The sequence below is a fragment of the Apium graveolens genome, chromosome 3, assembly GCF_009905375.1.
Source record: "Apium graveolens cultivar Ventura chromosome 3, ASM990537v1, whole genome shotgun sequence".
In the NCBI taxonomy this organism is placed as follows: Eukaryota; Viridiplantae; Streptophyta; class Magnoliopsida; order Apiales; family Apiaceae; genus Apium; species Apium graveolens.
In genome coordinates this window covers 133,442,485-133,457,817 of record NC_133649.1, presented here as the reverse complement: position 1 = coordinate 133,457,817, position 15,333 = coordinate 133,442,485, and the positions used below count along the sequence as shown (strand labels likewise).

General features: G+C 38.1%; 1 protein-coding gene across 1 annotated transcript; it reads right to left on the bottom strand.

The window, feature by feature from the left end:
• Positions 1-14,462: 14,462 nt before the first annotated feature.
• LOC141714591 (uncharacterized) lies at positions 14,463-14,927 on the bottom strand. Its single transcript, XM_074518104.1, has one exon. It carries the CDS (start codon positions 14,925-14,927, stop codon positions 14,463-14,465), a length of 465 nt encoding a protein of 154 aa, XP_074374205.1.
• Positions 14,928-15,333: the final 406 nt, after the last annotated feature.

The window sequence follows — 15,333 nt, the reverse complement described above, 5'->3', positions numbered from 1 at the left end:
AATAATTAAATCAAATTTGAATCTTTGAAAATAATAAAAGAAAATGATTTTTGGAATTAAAATAATTCAGTTAACTATTTAAAATAATTAACTAAATTTAAATTTTGAATTTAAAAACAATTTTTGGAATTTCAAATGAATTTTGAATTATTTTCTGAAAATAACTCCCAGAAACATGTTTTGGCAAGGTGTCATCTTCTTAGATGGATCAAATAGTAGCAAAGCAGAAGAATACGATCGGGAAGGTTGAAGAACTCGCCGCAATTTCCCAGAATCCGGCGAGCTTCAAAATGTCCGGTGAACCCCCTGAATCACACCAAAACATCACGAAAACTTCTGTTTTTCACACCAAACTCGACCAAAGTCATTCCAGAAATTGAATGGAAGTAACTACAACATCAAACAATCAAACCCACACAAAAATCGATCAAAACCATCAAGAACAACAAACTTTCCAGCCAAAAAATCGATTTGCTTCATTTCTCAACCATAATCGACGTACTATATATCAAAATGATGCTAGAAATACGTACAATCTAATCATAGCATCACAATCAACAACCAATTAACGTATAAACCAAAAATTGAAAAATACCAACTAACAAAACCTTTATCTCGACCTAATCATTCTGGAAATAGAACGGACACAAAAATGGTATGAATCGACTCTAAATAACATGTTAAAGTTAATCCTAACATCCAAAATAACAAAAAATTCCTGAAAATCAAGAACCCAATTCGTATTAAAATGGTGAACTACATTTTTTGAGAAATACTCAACCTTAGTTGATGATTCTCGTATCAAAGTAACGGGCTCGAAGAGAGCTTCTATTCGACTACTAGATCGTTAAAAACGGAGCAACGGATCTCCAGATATCGCAAGATTAAGATCAAGAATAGATTGAAAACTCCAAGAACAATTAGAGGATTTTTCTATTATTCTAAAAAATATAAATAAATAAATAAATATATGATTTTTAGATAATTATGACAAATAAAATAGAAATTCTACTATTTATACTTATGGAATATTAATACCCGTTGGATCATATCGAATCCGAAAATAGATTACTTAGCCGCTAAGTAACTATAAAAATGATCCAATGTGGTACCAGTTTTGGATAATTATCGAAATCGGGCTTCTTAAAAAAAACACTCTACGAGAAGATAATGTAATAATTTAATCAAAATATCCCGTCTCTCGAAAATACGGGTTTTATTAATCTATCGAAATGACTATTGTATCAAAAAATTTGCGCCGGGACTCGTACGGGTCAAATCGTACTCCGAATTGAAAAAGTCAAAATATGGAAAATGTTCAGAATAATCAAATTAGGTTAGGAAGGAGTTTTCTGAAGAGTTTCGGGTTGTAAAAACGTAAAAACGGTTGAAGTTTGACGATTCCCGGTTTTATAAAATAATCTATAACTACTCAGAAAATAATTTATTAAATCTATAAATTCTTTATAAAATCATATAATAACCTATAACTTACCAGAAAAATATCACAGTTATCTATACTTTATTTTGGACATATAAAAATTAAAGTACTCAAATTTTACCCCATATAAACATCCAAACATCAATTCCAATTACCAGATAATTCACCAAAATTCACATAATACTCACATAATAATTATTTATTGATAAAAATAATTTCACGATATATCCCGGATATTGCAAAACAAACTCAATTTACCGATATCAATAAGATCGGCATTCAAATAGCTTTTGAAAACAATACATTTAAGTAAATATTTGCAGAAATTAACAAGGATCGATATTGTTAGTCCCTTAACAATATAGCAAGAATTACAGAAGGGGGGTTGAATGGAATTCTAGAACCTTTTTCTCGAAATAAAAATATTCAACTCGAATATAGATATAAGTGTTTTAATTAGCACAATGCGGAATAGAAACTTAATAGAATAAAAACATAAGTAATTAAAAACAAGAGTCTTTAAAAACTTTATGATGAATTTAAACAATTCCACCAGAGATATATATTATATATCGAGAGGACTCTGTGTGCAAGAATGCTCACAGCTGCTTACAAATTGAACTGCTGAGAATACAGGGAAATGCTAATGATTCTGCTTACAAAGATTTCTCCTTTTTTTTGTTTCTCAACACTTGTTTTTCTATTTGCTACGTTCTTGGTTTATATAATACCAAGATTACAAAGTCAAAAAGACTGAATAAATATAAAAACTATCAGTATTAAGCTTTGCTGCTTTTCGTCCTCTATTACCCAGTTAATGGGCTTCCACAGTAGATTTGTATACATCTCGACGGCTGTGCTCAGCTTTCACTGTTCAATTGCTGTTTGAATTCTTTATATGATCATCCGTTGGATTCTATGAACATCCGTTGGATATATGATCATCCATCGACTTTCTGAACATCCGTTGATGGCTTCATTGATCATCTGTCGACTGCTATATTAAACATCCGTTGATAGTCATTTGATCATCCGTCGATGGCTTTGTTAATCATCCGTTGGTAGCTATTTTGGCACTTGACTTCATTTCACTTATGCAGAATTACAAGACATCATTTATATACAATTAATCAACCTATTCTGCATATCTAGTTAAAGTCAACATGACTTATAGGCTACTATAGAATCTATACAAAGATGTATACAGAACTGTGCTGCAGACTTATTATTACATAAGCTACTCACTCGATGGATAATAAGTTAACATCCGTCGGGACTATAATGAGTTATCCGTCGGGACTATAATTCTTATCCGTCGAGTGCTACATTATTTCACTAACTAAAATCTACTTAGATGTTTTGTTTATGAAATCATCAAGTACACAACTTATGCACAACAGATACAACAATTAACAATTAGCACATTACCATTTAATAACACAAATTCGTCATACATGAATAAAATATCCACCATTTTATTCCTTCTAAATCATAAAAACACATATATATATTCAAATAATAATTATAATAATTCTAAAAATATGGGATATTACAACATAGACCTAGAAAAATATGGATTTGGTCCGGTTTTGGTTCATTAATATGGATTTGGATTGGTTTTGGATCCAAAACCATATATTAACCATAATATATCTAATATGGATGGAATTTGGTTTGGTTTTGGATTGAAATATGGATCCCTTCCAAAATTTTGAAAACTTAAATTTTAATCTTTAACAGTTGAATTTGTTTACACATGTAATCATAATTTACAGTATTACTTATGACTAGCAAATAAAAATTAGAATTTCAAGCAAAAAGATTCATTTATATATGACTGCATATGGGTACTGGTTTACACATACACGTCACTATATATACACCCATGAGTTGACTCAGTCGACAAATATCAATGAAAGTAGTATGAAACTATAAAAGACGAAGTTTTGTAGAAAATTATCATCATAGAGAAGTGGACGGATGGCTTCGATTGAGCCATGTAAAAGGATGAAGAAAGGAGACCAGAAATTTCTAAAGAGAAATCAAATATGGTTGTCACACTTTTAGAACCATATTTGTACGCTTCAAATCCAAACCAAATCTATTTAAAGGTGATTTTATATTTAACCAAATCCAAAATTTTGTACTGGTTTGGGTAGGTTTAATGGTTTTCAATCCATTTTGCCACCTCTAATATGCCAATTTACTTTTTAGTACTCCCTCCGTCCCTAAAAACGTTTCCTATTTATGTTGGACACATTTGCCAATGCACACTTTTGATTGTTAATATCTTTAATTTCGTATTAGTATTAAATATAAAAACTTCATTATATTAAAATACTCATAAATACGAATTCAACAAGATAACTCATTACTATATTTGATCTTATAAATTAGACGTAAATTAATAGTCAATCGCTTACCAGGAATACTGCCATAAGTCAAAATGGGAAATGTATATCGGGACGGAGGGAGTATATAATTAAGCACCAATTCACAAAGTTATGCATAGTCACAATATATGCCTATACTGTAACAATATTATAATCAAAATATATAATCATGCACCATTCAAGTTTTATGTCTATAACTATAACCCTCTTGGTATTATAATTCATTTGGTAACCTACTACAGTTGATCAGACAATAACAAGTATTAGAATGAAAAGCACTTGAATGAGTAAACCATATAATTGCACAAAATACTCTTGAACAAGACACCAATAATCTCATGTTAGGGTTCCATAAAAATCTTAAGTCATACAATTTATTTCGTATTAAGATATCAAAACAATCCCAAGATAACCAACACTAAACTCTTCTCTGTTGATGGCTACTTCTCCTCCTCCTCCCTTGTACGGCTACTTGTCTCTTCCTTCCCTCTCTATTAGGTTGGTTCTCTCTTATGATAATGTCTAATATAAGTCTTTTTAATAATTTAATGCAAATACAAGGAGATTTCCCAATTAGAATTGAATTCCGAGAAAGTAGAAATTCGTAATTGACATTTTGACTCAGATTGTGGGCTAATTTGGCTGAACTATAAATTCAAGACCAATTCTGAATTAAATCCCTTTTCATAAGCTTTCCATGGGTTGTTGAATCATCAGAATCGGACTTCTGAAACTCCAAATATGGCCCACAAAGTCTGATTTAATTTAATTAAACTTCAAATCTGATTTTGTAAACTCCAAGCCTTACTTTATTATTACTCATTGATACCTACAATAAAAAATCAATATTTATTAAACAAAAATCCAAATCAATACAATATAATCAAAATATAAGGACAATATTGAGATAAAGTGCATAATCATCACATTCCTACACTTAGAATTTTGCACGTCCTCGGGAAAAGAATAAAAGAAATATAATAAATCTTAAACTAACTACTAATATCACTGTCGTAGGTGATCATGATTGCATTTGGAATATGCAACAAGCCATTTAAACTCCCAATGTAGCCCTAATGGACGAGTAAGGTCTCGTGAGGATTTTACAGTGAATCTACCCACAAAATTTTCAAATTTTTTCTGACTGCCAAGTCATAAACATGAAATATATCATAGCACTCCACATATGCAAACTTAGTAATGTAATAACTCATTGATGTCATGCAATGCGGTTCCTCAACTTCACATACCAACACAATTATTCAAGCACACACATAGCCCCAAACATTAAAATAATCATGATAAATATCATAGTTTCAATCAATAAAAAAATAGCATGCTTTGGATGGAAAATACCTTACAAACACTCAAATCACACAAGTATTTGGATGATTTATTCTTATCACTAATTGTAGTCTTTATTTATGACTACATGTAGAGGAGCACTATTATACATATATATATATACATACATTTTTATTTATTCTTTTTATCACTGCTGCCCTTATTTTTTTGCTTACTAATTTCAATTTTTAATAAAACTAGAAAAGTGAAAAGTCTCTGTGATTTATTCTTATCATTGTAGTCTTTATGTAGGAATACATGTATAGGAGCACTAGTATACATACATTTTTATTTACAAAAATGCCATGAATGCAAGGAGAAATAACCCTCATGGTGATAAGAATGTATTATACATTAATGCTATTAAATCATAAGTGTTGTTATGAAATTCCACCGTATAGTTATAATTCTGTACCCATAGTTGTTTTAGTTATTTTAGAATTCTAACATGTTAACTTTAATACTAATATAATCTATTTATGAAACGAATTGTATAATTATCATGTGAACCAAACATTTTTATTATTTTAAATAATTTAATATTACTTGATAATTATTAATAATTATTTTAAGATTTAATTAATTAATAATATATTCTAAAAATAACTATATAGGGATAAAAATAATAATTATATAGTGAGCATCAAAATTTAATAATTTAGTACTTTTAATATCAAATAAAACATAATTTCTCATATTAATAAATAGTATAAATATATACATATACATGTTTAAGAGTTTATGCTTAATCAATATACAACTCTAATAATATTAAGATTCTAGGGGTGAAACAAAAAAAAGAAACCAAATTTGATTCGGTTTAGCTTATTAATAAATATTATAAATATCTCGTTGCCTTTAAAAAAGCGGTTACTATTGATTTTTTTTAACATTGTTGTGTTGGTTACATTTCCAATGATTAAAATAAAATCAAAAGTAAAATAAAATAAAAAATTGTTTAAAATAAAAAAATAGATTCTCAGAATAGTATAAGAAATTGGGTTGTGTGTGAATTTAGAAACGAGCCGCATTTCCTTCACATTCTTGGTTTGTTGATTTCTTATGAAAAAGTTACCTAATATATATTTATAATTTTATATTTACAATTTTGCTTTAACTAAAAGGATTTTATTAAATATGTCATGCGGACAAGTTTCTTTGTGCGCCAAAGTGTAATTTCAACTAGATAAAGGTCATGAGGGTGAAGTTTAAATGTTTGATCATGTTTCCTACATACTTGGCGCAAATGCACAGCTAATTTGGTAGATCAAACGGATATATTGGCCGTCTTGAGTCTGTTATGAGTTCGGATAAGACAGGTCGATATTGGACTTTTAGACAAGAAGCCCAAGTGTAATTAATGCGACATTTAATGTATTTTTAGGATGTATTTTCCATCCATATCATTTGCCCCCCAACTTCTGTAAATATTGCTCGAGTTTTCGTGGAAGTTATAATGGTTTATTCGTGACCCAGGATACTTTTGGCCCTTCTCGGGTATCGGCCCTTCATGGGTATCGTCATATTACCGTATAGTGTGGAACGACCTACACGTTTACAACGGCTTATTAGTGTGAGCATACACACTTAAGGCCCTCGTAGGGGCTATTTGAATGGTCTTCAATACTAAACGGTCCTACTCGGGACTATAAAGTGAGCGTTTATCACCCCTTAAACTTCTTCAAGGTTAATTATAGGGTGAAAGCTACTAATTGGCCCTAATCGGGGCTAATCGACCATAATCAGGGCTAATTTCCATGTACAAGTTGCTAATTATGCTTAAAAGAGCCTAATTTCAAGCTATAATGCACTAATTGGCCTTAATCGAGGCTAATCTGCCCTAATTGGGGCTAATTAAGACTAATTAGTATGCATAAGACACTATTTATCCTTAATTTACACTAATTATAAGAGTGACTGGGTTAAACGACCCTAATCTGGGCTAACTTCATCATACAAATCACTAATTATCCCTAATTTGGGTTAATTACGCTTAATATACATTAATCGACCCTAATCTGGACTTAATCTTAAAATCCTGAAATTTTTTTTAAAAAAAAAATTCTGATTTTTTTTCATTTTTTTCGATTTTTTTTTTCAAAATTTTCGAAAGGGGGGCATCGGGGTTGAGCAGAACCTCCTAAGGCAGGAGGCTCTGCTCGACCTCTGGTCGGCCACTTCTTGGTTGGCCTGGAGGTGGTTGCCCAGGCGTTCCTGCCCCTCACTTTTTTTGAACTTCTCACTAAGAGTTCTAGGTTTCTACACACCTTACCATGCTCTTGTTGTCCTTGAGTGTCCACGGAATTAATTTCAAGGTTGCCTTTGAGTTCCTCAGGGCTCTGCCATGGCTGTTCCCGTGAACGTTCTGTACTCATCGTGGTGGACGTTCCGTACTCGTTCTTGCTGAACGCTTTGTGTTCCACTAAACTTTCCCTTATAGGAAGTCTTGTACTCCATTAAATTTGTCTAAACTTCCCTTGTAGGACGTTACACACTCCAACCAACTCGTTCTCGTAGACGTTCTAGTATTAACGAAACTTGGTTCTGTTGGGAGTTATCCTTTTCAAGAAATCTCCAAAGAACATCTCAAGGAGACCTCTAGAGCAACTTTTGAGGGCCTCAGGGCTCTCCTAAAAGAGCTTTTAGTGGGTAAAAAGACCTTAATTTGTTGGCTGGTAGGTCAAGGCCACTATGGAGGTAAGTTGTGGCCATCATGGCTTTGCTACGGAGGCTCCTGGTAGACCAAAAGGCCTCAACATGTTGGCTGGTCGGCCTGAGCTTCCCCGCACATAAGTTGTGGCCATCATGGCTATGATACGGAGGCTCCTGGTAGGCCAAAAGGCCTCCATTTGTTGCTTGGTCGGTCGGAGCTTCCCCGCATGGAAGTTGTGGCCGTCATGGCTCTGATACAGAGGCTCCTGGTAGGCCAAAAGGCCTCCATTTGTTGCCTGGTTGGCCGGAGTTTCCCCGCATGAAAGTTGTGGTTGTCATGGCTCTGATACGAAGGCTCCTGGTACGTCAAAAGGCCTCCATTTGTTGCCTGATCGGCCGAAGCTTCCCCGGATGGTAGTTGTAGCCCTAATGGCTCTGATACGGAGGCTCCTGGTAGGCCAAAAGGCCTCCATTTGTTGCCTGGTCGGCCAGTGCTTCCCGCATGGAAGTTGTGGCCGTCATGGCTCTGATACGAAGGCTCCTAGTAGGCTAAAAGGCCTCCATTTGTTGCCTGGTCGGCCGGAGTTTCCCTGCATGGAAGTTGTGGCCATCTTGGCTCTAATACGGAGGCTCCTGGTAGGCCAAAAGGCCTCAATTTGTTGGCTGGTCGGCCGGAGCTTCCCCGCATGCAAATTGTGGTCGTCCTGGCTTTGATACGGAGGTTCTGGTAGGCCAAAAGGCCTCAATTTGTTGGCTGGTCGGCCGGAGCTTCCCCGCATATAAATTGTGGCTGTCATGGCTTTGATACGGAGGCTCCTGATAGGCCAAAAGGCCTCAATTTGTTGGTTGGTCAGCCGGAGCTTCCCCGCATGTAAATTGTGGTCGTCATGGCTCTGATACGGAGGCTCCTGGCCGGCCATATGCACCCATGTGTGGGATGGTCGGCCGAGAGTGGTCTTAGTGGACCTTGAGAGTCTCTTGTAGGGTAGTCTGATCCTCTAAGAGGAGAACATTCTGTTCTCGTACTCGTGAGCACTCTGGCCTTCACGGAACTTATTTAGCTGTAAAGCTAATCTTATTTTAACTTCTATAAGTTTTGCTAATCATGGTGATTAGTGTAATCAATCCTCGGTTAAGACTAACGACTTGTGTTTAGCCTCAACCATGCTTTTGTGATCATTTCCTAGTGAGCGTCCTGTTCTTTACGAAACTTGTTTTCATGGACGTCCTAATATTCACGAAATTTGTTCTTATGGACTCTTTAGCCTTCATGAAACTTGTTCTCGTGGACGTTCTAGTCTTCACGAAACTTGTTCTCGTTGGGTGCCCTATTTTTTCAAGAATTCTCAAGGAATTTTAGATGAGTTCCACCGGAAAACCTTCAGGAGGGTCTGAATCAACCCTACAGGATTCTCGTGAGCGTTCTACTCTTCACGAAAAATATTTCCCTTCGTGAGGGTTCTAGTTGGCCTAATCCTTCCTTGTGGAGGACTAACCATCACTAACTCTTGGTAGGCCAGAATCTCACCTCCGTGAGCGTCTTATTCTTCATGAAACTTGTTCTCGTGAACGTTCTGTTCTTTACGAAACTTGTTTCCGTGGAAGTTCTTGTCTTCACCAGGAGCATCTTTTGGCTCTAGTTCATGGTTTTCTTGGAACCTTTATTTGGGGAACATCCCTATTAGTTCCGAATGTCTGGAGATGTTTTATTCGAGGACGTCCTAGTCGTCCTAACCCCTCCATGTGGAGGAGTCGGCTTCAAGGACTCTTGATCGGCCATAGAGAACTAGCACTTAAGGCCCTGGTTGACCGTAACCTCTATGTCTAGAGCTTCTTGGCCCTTCGGGACCTTATTTCGTGGAAGTTCTTGAACTTCAATCTTCTCAATATCAAGTTGTGGCTTAGACTTTCTTCTCTCCTTTTTGTTCGAGGAGTGCCTTTTCGGGTGGGGGCCTCATCTGAGGACCCTTTAGACGATCAAAGTTCTTAATGGATGGCTACTCGGCCTCCTCTGGTCGGCCAAGGGGTCCATTCATGACCCCTCTGGTCGGTCAGGGGGGAATATTTTTGCTTTTTTGGACAACATGTCTCGATCACGTTCGTGACGGGCCTCGAACATAAACTATCATGTTCGTGTTCTTGATGGGTCCTTATAATTCAAAGGAAGCTTGTTAAAGATGGCTTTAGAGGATTCTATATCGAGGGTTCCTATCTTCCTCCTAATTTATCATTGGTTAAATTTGTTCCAATTAAGCGAACAGCTTCCTAATGCAGAGATGTGCGGGGCTAATTCCTTGTATTAGGTACATCTCTTCTTTTTAGAACTTTCAATACATCAAATTTAAGGAGGAGCCTGGCTGGCTTAAAGCCTCCCTTGGAGGCCGGTCTTCTGGAGCCCTTTTCCGAGGGATATCCAGTTGGTCAAGGGCATTCTCTGGAGGCTAATCGGCCTTCTTTGGTAGGCTGGAGTCTGTAGTGTAGACTTTAGATGATCAAATACATTTCGTGAAGCTATCTTTCTAATATCTTTGTCTTATTAGACCAATGCCTACTTCGCAGCTTCTTTCACTAAGAATGCAAAACGAAGGAGTGATCACATGGCCTTAGAGGCATTGATGAAGAAACTTGAGAGAAAGTTTCAGGATTGGGATTCTAGAGCTCTCGTAGTGTTTATCAACAGTCAGAAGACTTATTCAAGATGATGGACACCCATGATGATGAGGTGCGCTCTGTTAATATGTCCATTGGCTCTATTCTTAGCTCTTATCCGGACATGGTAAATTTTTGGGGCTTTCCTAGCCTTTGGGTTGTTTCTGAGGTTGCACTATTGGACAATCATCTGATTTTGGACTATAGATTGTCCTTCAGTGTTTAGGCCTTGCATGCCTTTGTTTTCCGTGTGTGGCTTTTATCTATTTGCGGTCTTTCATGGACTTGAACATCTTCGGTGTGTAACCTAATTATTCATCATGACTTGATCTATGATCCTTCAGGATCTTTTCCATTTGTAGTTTGATTCATATTCGTCTTTCATTTTCGGTACTTTGGTCCTTCAGGACTTTTAATCATTAGATGCTCGTGCGCTGGTCGACCTTATTCCTCCATTTACTACTAAGTACTAGGAACATGTCTTTCATGTCCTAAACTTAATAAACCTTCAGGTTTGAAACATGCTAGGTATGAGGAACTTTGTCACCGATCAGGGTTTCTAACTTGTAGGATCCTCTTCCTAATATTTTCTTGACCTTATACGGCCTTCCCTAGTTATGGCTTAGCTTTTCTTTCTCTTCAACTCCCGATGCCACAATCTTTCTTAAGATCAAGTCTCCTCGGTAAAAGAACCTTTCTTTGACCCTTCTATTGTAATAGAGGGAGGCTCTTCATTGATGCTCTGTATTGCGGGCGTTGGCCTCATCTCTGACCTCGTCAATGAGATCGAGAGCGAGCCTCATGCCTTCTTCATTGGTCTCTTGCTCGTAAGCTTTGATCCTAAGGGATCTATAAGTGATTTCAAGGGGCACCACTTCCTCGGCTCCGTAAGCCAACATGAATGGGGTAGCTTCAGTTGTCACTTTGCAGGTGGTACGATATGCCCATAGTATAGGCAACAACTCATCCACCCAAGTGTTTCTCGAGCGTTCAACCCTTTTCTTAAGTCCAACAAGGATGATTTGTTAGCAACTTTCGCTTTTCCGTTTGCCTGAGGATGTGCAACCGAGGTGAAGCAAAGTTCTATGATGTTATCATCGCAGTACTCTCTGAACTCTGCATTATCAAATTATTTCCCATTATCTGTGATAAGGATGTGTGGGATTCCATATCGGCATATCACATTCTCCCAGAAGAATTGGGTAATTTGCTTGGTGGTTATCTTGGCTAGTGTCTTAGCCTCAATCCACTTTGTAATGTAGTCTATGGCTACCACAATGAACTTCCTTTGTCCCAATGCTACAGGAAATGGTCCAAGTATGTCCACTCCCCACATTGCAAAAGGGATGGGTGTGCTGATCGACGTAAGCCTCTCTAGAGGCTGTCGTACTATTGGAGTGTGCCTCTGGCGTCTGTCACATTTCTTCACATAAGCCTTTGCATTGGCTAGCATAGTTGGCCAGTAGAATCCCAACCAAGTTATCTTGTGAGCGAGGGCTCTGCCCCCAAGTGTTGTCCACAAATCCCTTCATGGGCTTCTTTAAGTGCATCCTCTGCTTCAAGAGGTCTTAAGCATTTTAAGTACGGAATAATAAAGGACCTTTTGTAAAGAAGGCCTTCAATCAATGAGTATCTCAATGCTCTAACCGACAGCTTACGTGCCTCCTGGGCATCGTCGGGGAGCCACCCAGTTTCTAACTGGTTTTTGATCGGGTCTATCCAATAGCTTTCCACACCAACTGGTGCTATCAGATTTATGACATGAATAGTAGGGGTATTCAAGACCTGGAAGTAAATACTTCTTGGATAGTTCTCGATTACAAACGAGGTGAACTGAGATAAGGCATCCACCGTAGTGTTCTCCTCTCTCGGAGCATGTTCTGTGTACCATTCATCGAACTGAGTCAGTGTTCCCTTTACGACTGTCAGGTACTTGGCCATAGTATCATCCTTGGCCTCAAACTCCCCATTAACTTGAGCAACTACAAGTCTCGAGTCTCCATAGACCTTCAAGTTTTTGGCCCTCATGGCTCTAGCCAAGCCTAAGCCAGCTATCAATACTTAATACTCTTCTTCGTTGTTCGTAGTTGGAAAATCCAACTTCAAGGCATACTCAATCATAAACCCATCAAGGCTTTGCAACACTAAGCCTGCGCCACTAGATTTTATTTTGGACGCTCCGTCAAAATGGAGAACCAAATATTCTTTCAGAGTTGTTTCTTCATCCTTCTCCCCTTCTTCTTTCAGAGTTGTTTCTTCATCCTTCTCCCCTTCTTCTGGGGTTATTATCTCTTGCCCCCCGACTTTTTGGTCGTTAATAGTACATTCGACCACGAAGTCTGCTAAGGCCTGAGCCTTAATGGCCGTTCGAGGCTTATACTTGATATCAAATTCTCCTAACTCAATTAACCACTTGGTGAGCCTTTCATTGGCCTTCGGGCTATGAAGAATGTTCCTCAAGGGTTGGTCCATCAGGACTTCGATCTTGTGAGCCTGGAAGTATGGTCTCAACTTCCACAAGGCTGTGATGAGAGCAAGCACGAATTTCTCCGTGGTGGAGTAATTCAACTCCACTCCATGGAGCACCTTGCTTACATAGTATACAAGCTTTTGGAGCTTTTGCTCTTCCTTCACGAGGACCATACTCACGGCTTGTTCAGACACCGCGAGGTCTAAATAGAGAGTATCCTCCGGACTTGGTTTAACCAACAAAGGGGCTTCAGTCATGTACTTCTTCAGCTGTTCAAAGGCCTCTTGGCTCTCAGATATCCATTTGAAGTCCTTCACCTTCTTAAGGGTTTTGAAAAAGGGCATACATTTATCTCCAGACTTGGAGATGAACCTCCCTAGAGCTACAATTCTTCCTGTCAGTTTCTGAACGTCCTTGATGGAGCGGGGTGGCTCCATGTCTAGGATGGCTTTTATCTTGTCGGGGTTGGCCTCTATCCCCCTCTTAGAGACCATATGACCCAAAAATTTTCCAGACCCAGCGCCAAAAGCACACTTGGCTGGGTTTAACATCATCTTGTGGTGTCTCAACACTTCAAATGCCTCTTTGAGGTGGCTAATATGATCCGCCTTGCTTAGGCTTTTGACTAACATGTTATCAACATAGACCTTCATGGTCTTCCCAATTAGATGGACAAATATCTTGTTTACCAGTCTTTGGTAAGTAGCTCCTGCATTCTTAAGTCCAAAAGCCATAACAAGATAACAAAATACACTAAAGTCAGTTATGAAAGATACCTTGGGGTGTCATCCTTATGCATTCTAATCTGATTGTAACCACTGAAGCCATCCATAAAGCTTAGCATCTCATGTCCAATAGTGGTATCTATCAGGGTATCAATTCTTAGTAGGGGGTAGCAGTCCTTGGGACAAGCATCATTCAAGTCAGAGAAGTCAATGCACATCCTCCACTTTCCATTGGCCTTCTTAACCATTACGGGGTTGGCCAACCATTCAGGGAATTGTACTTCATCAATAAATCCAGCTTCTAAAAACTTCTCGACCTCCTACTTAATGGCTTCCAGCCTATCAGGGGCATAAGTTCTCTTCTTTTGCTTTTTAGCCTTTCGAGTTGGATCAACGTTCAACCTATGAGTTTTAAGGTTCGGGTCAATCCCAGGCATATCGGCTGTTGTCCAAGGGAATACATCATTGTTCTCTTGGAGGAAAGTTGTTATTCGACCCTTCAAGAGCTTGTCCAAAGATGCCCCAATGTATGTGACCTTTTTCGGGTCTAAGGGATCTAAGGGAATTGGGACCAATTCCTCAGCTGGCTTTCCTCGTAGTTCGTCATTCTCTCGAACATTCATGTCTTCTATGGGGAGGACCTGCCCCCCGGTTCCATCGGGCCTAAGTGCTGCAATATAGCAACTGCGGGCCATTTTCTGATCTCCTCTCGCTTCTCCAACACCATTCTTAGTTGGGAACTTCAGTTGCATGTGGTAGGTTAAGGGCACAGCCTTAAAAGCGTGGATTCATGTTCTACCCATGAGAGCATTGTAGGTAGAGGCTTCCTTGACAACCTGAAAGTTCAAAATCTGCGTGGCCTCTCTGGGCTCTTCTCCGATAGTTACGGGAAGTTGTATGGCTCCTTCGACTTTGTATTTCACATGGTTAAACCCGTAGATGGGTGTGTCAGATGGAGTTAGTTGAGAATCATGGTAGCCCATCCTTATGAATGTGTCATGGAACAAATTATCCACGGAAGCTCCATTGTCCACTAGGACCCTCATAACAGGACAATTTCCAATTATCGGAGTGATAACCAGAGGATCATCCTGAGGAAATTTCAAACCTTCAAGGTCTGGGTCACCAAATTCAAGCGTCATCTCTGACTTAGAACGCCTAGATGGCTCTCCAACTATGCTCATTACTTCTCTTGCATAAACTTTTTGGGAGTTCCTTGTAGTACCAGCTGCTATAGGTCCTCCTGAGATCATATTGATTACTGGCCCTTGGGGCAATGGGTTGCGATCTCTATCGTTACCTCTCTGATCATCATCTCTTTGATCATTATCTCTCTTTGGCCTCCGACCTCTTCACCCTTGCTGAAACGTCCAAAATTTTCCTTTCGGATCAGATTCTCAATCTCATCCTTGAGTTGCCTACAATTGTCAGTATCATGACCGACATCTTTGTGAAACCTGTAGTACTGATTCCTGTCTCTTTTCTCAGAGTCTCCCCTTAGTGGCTTCGGCCATTTGAAGTCCTTATCCTTTTCAATTTCCATAAGGATTTGGCTCATTAGGGCGTTCAAACTCGCATACTCAACAAACCGTGGTTGTTGATTCTTCTTAGAAGAGGAGGAGTCAGAGCTTTTACCAATTCGTGGATACTTGTCCTTAG

Excerpts from the sequence above, each read along its gene's own strand:
- LOC141714591 (XM_074518104.1), bottom strand. The coding sequence starts at position 14,927 with ATGATCTCAGGAGGACCTATAGCAGCTGGTACTACAAGGAACTCCCAA.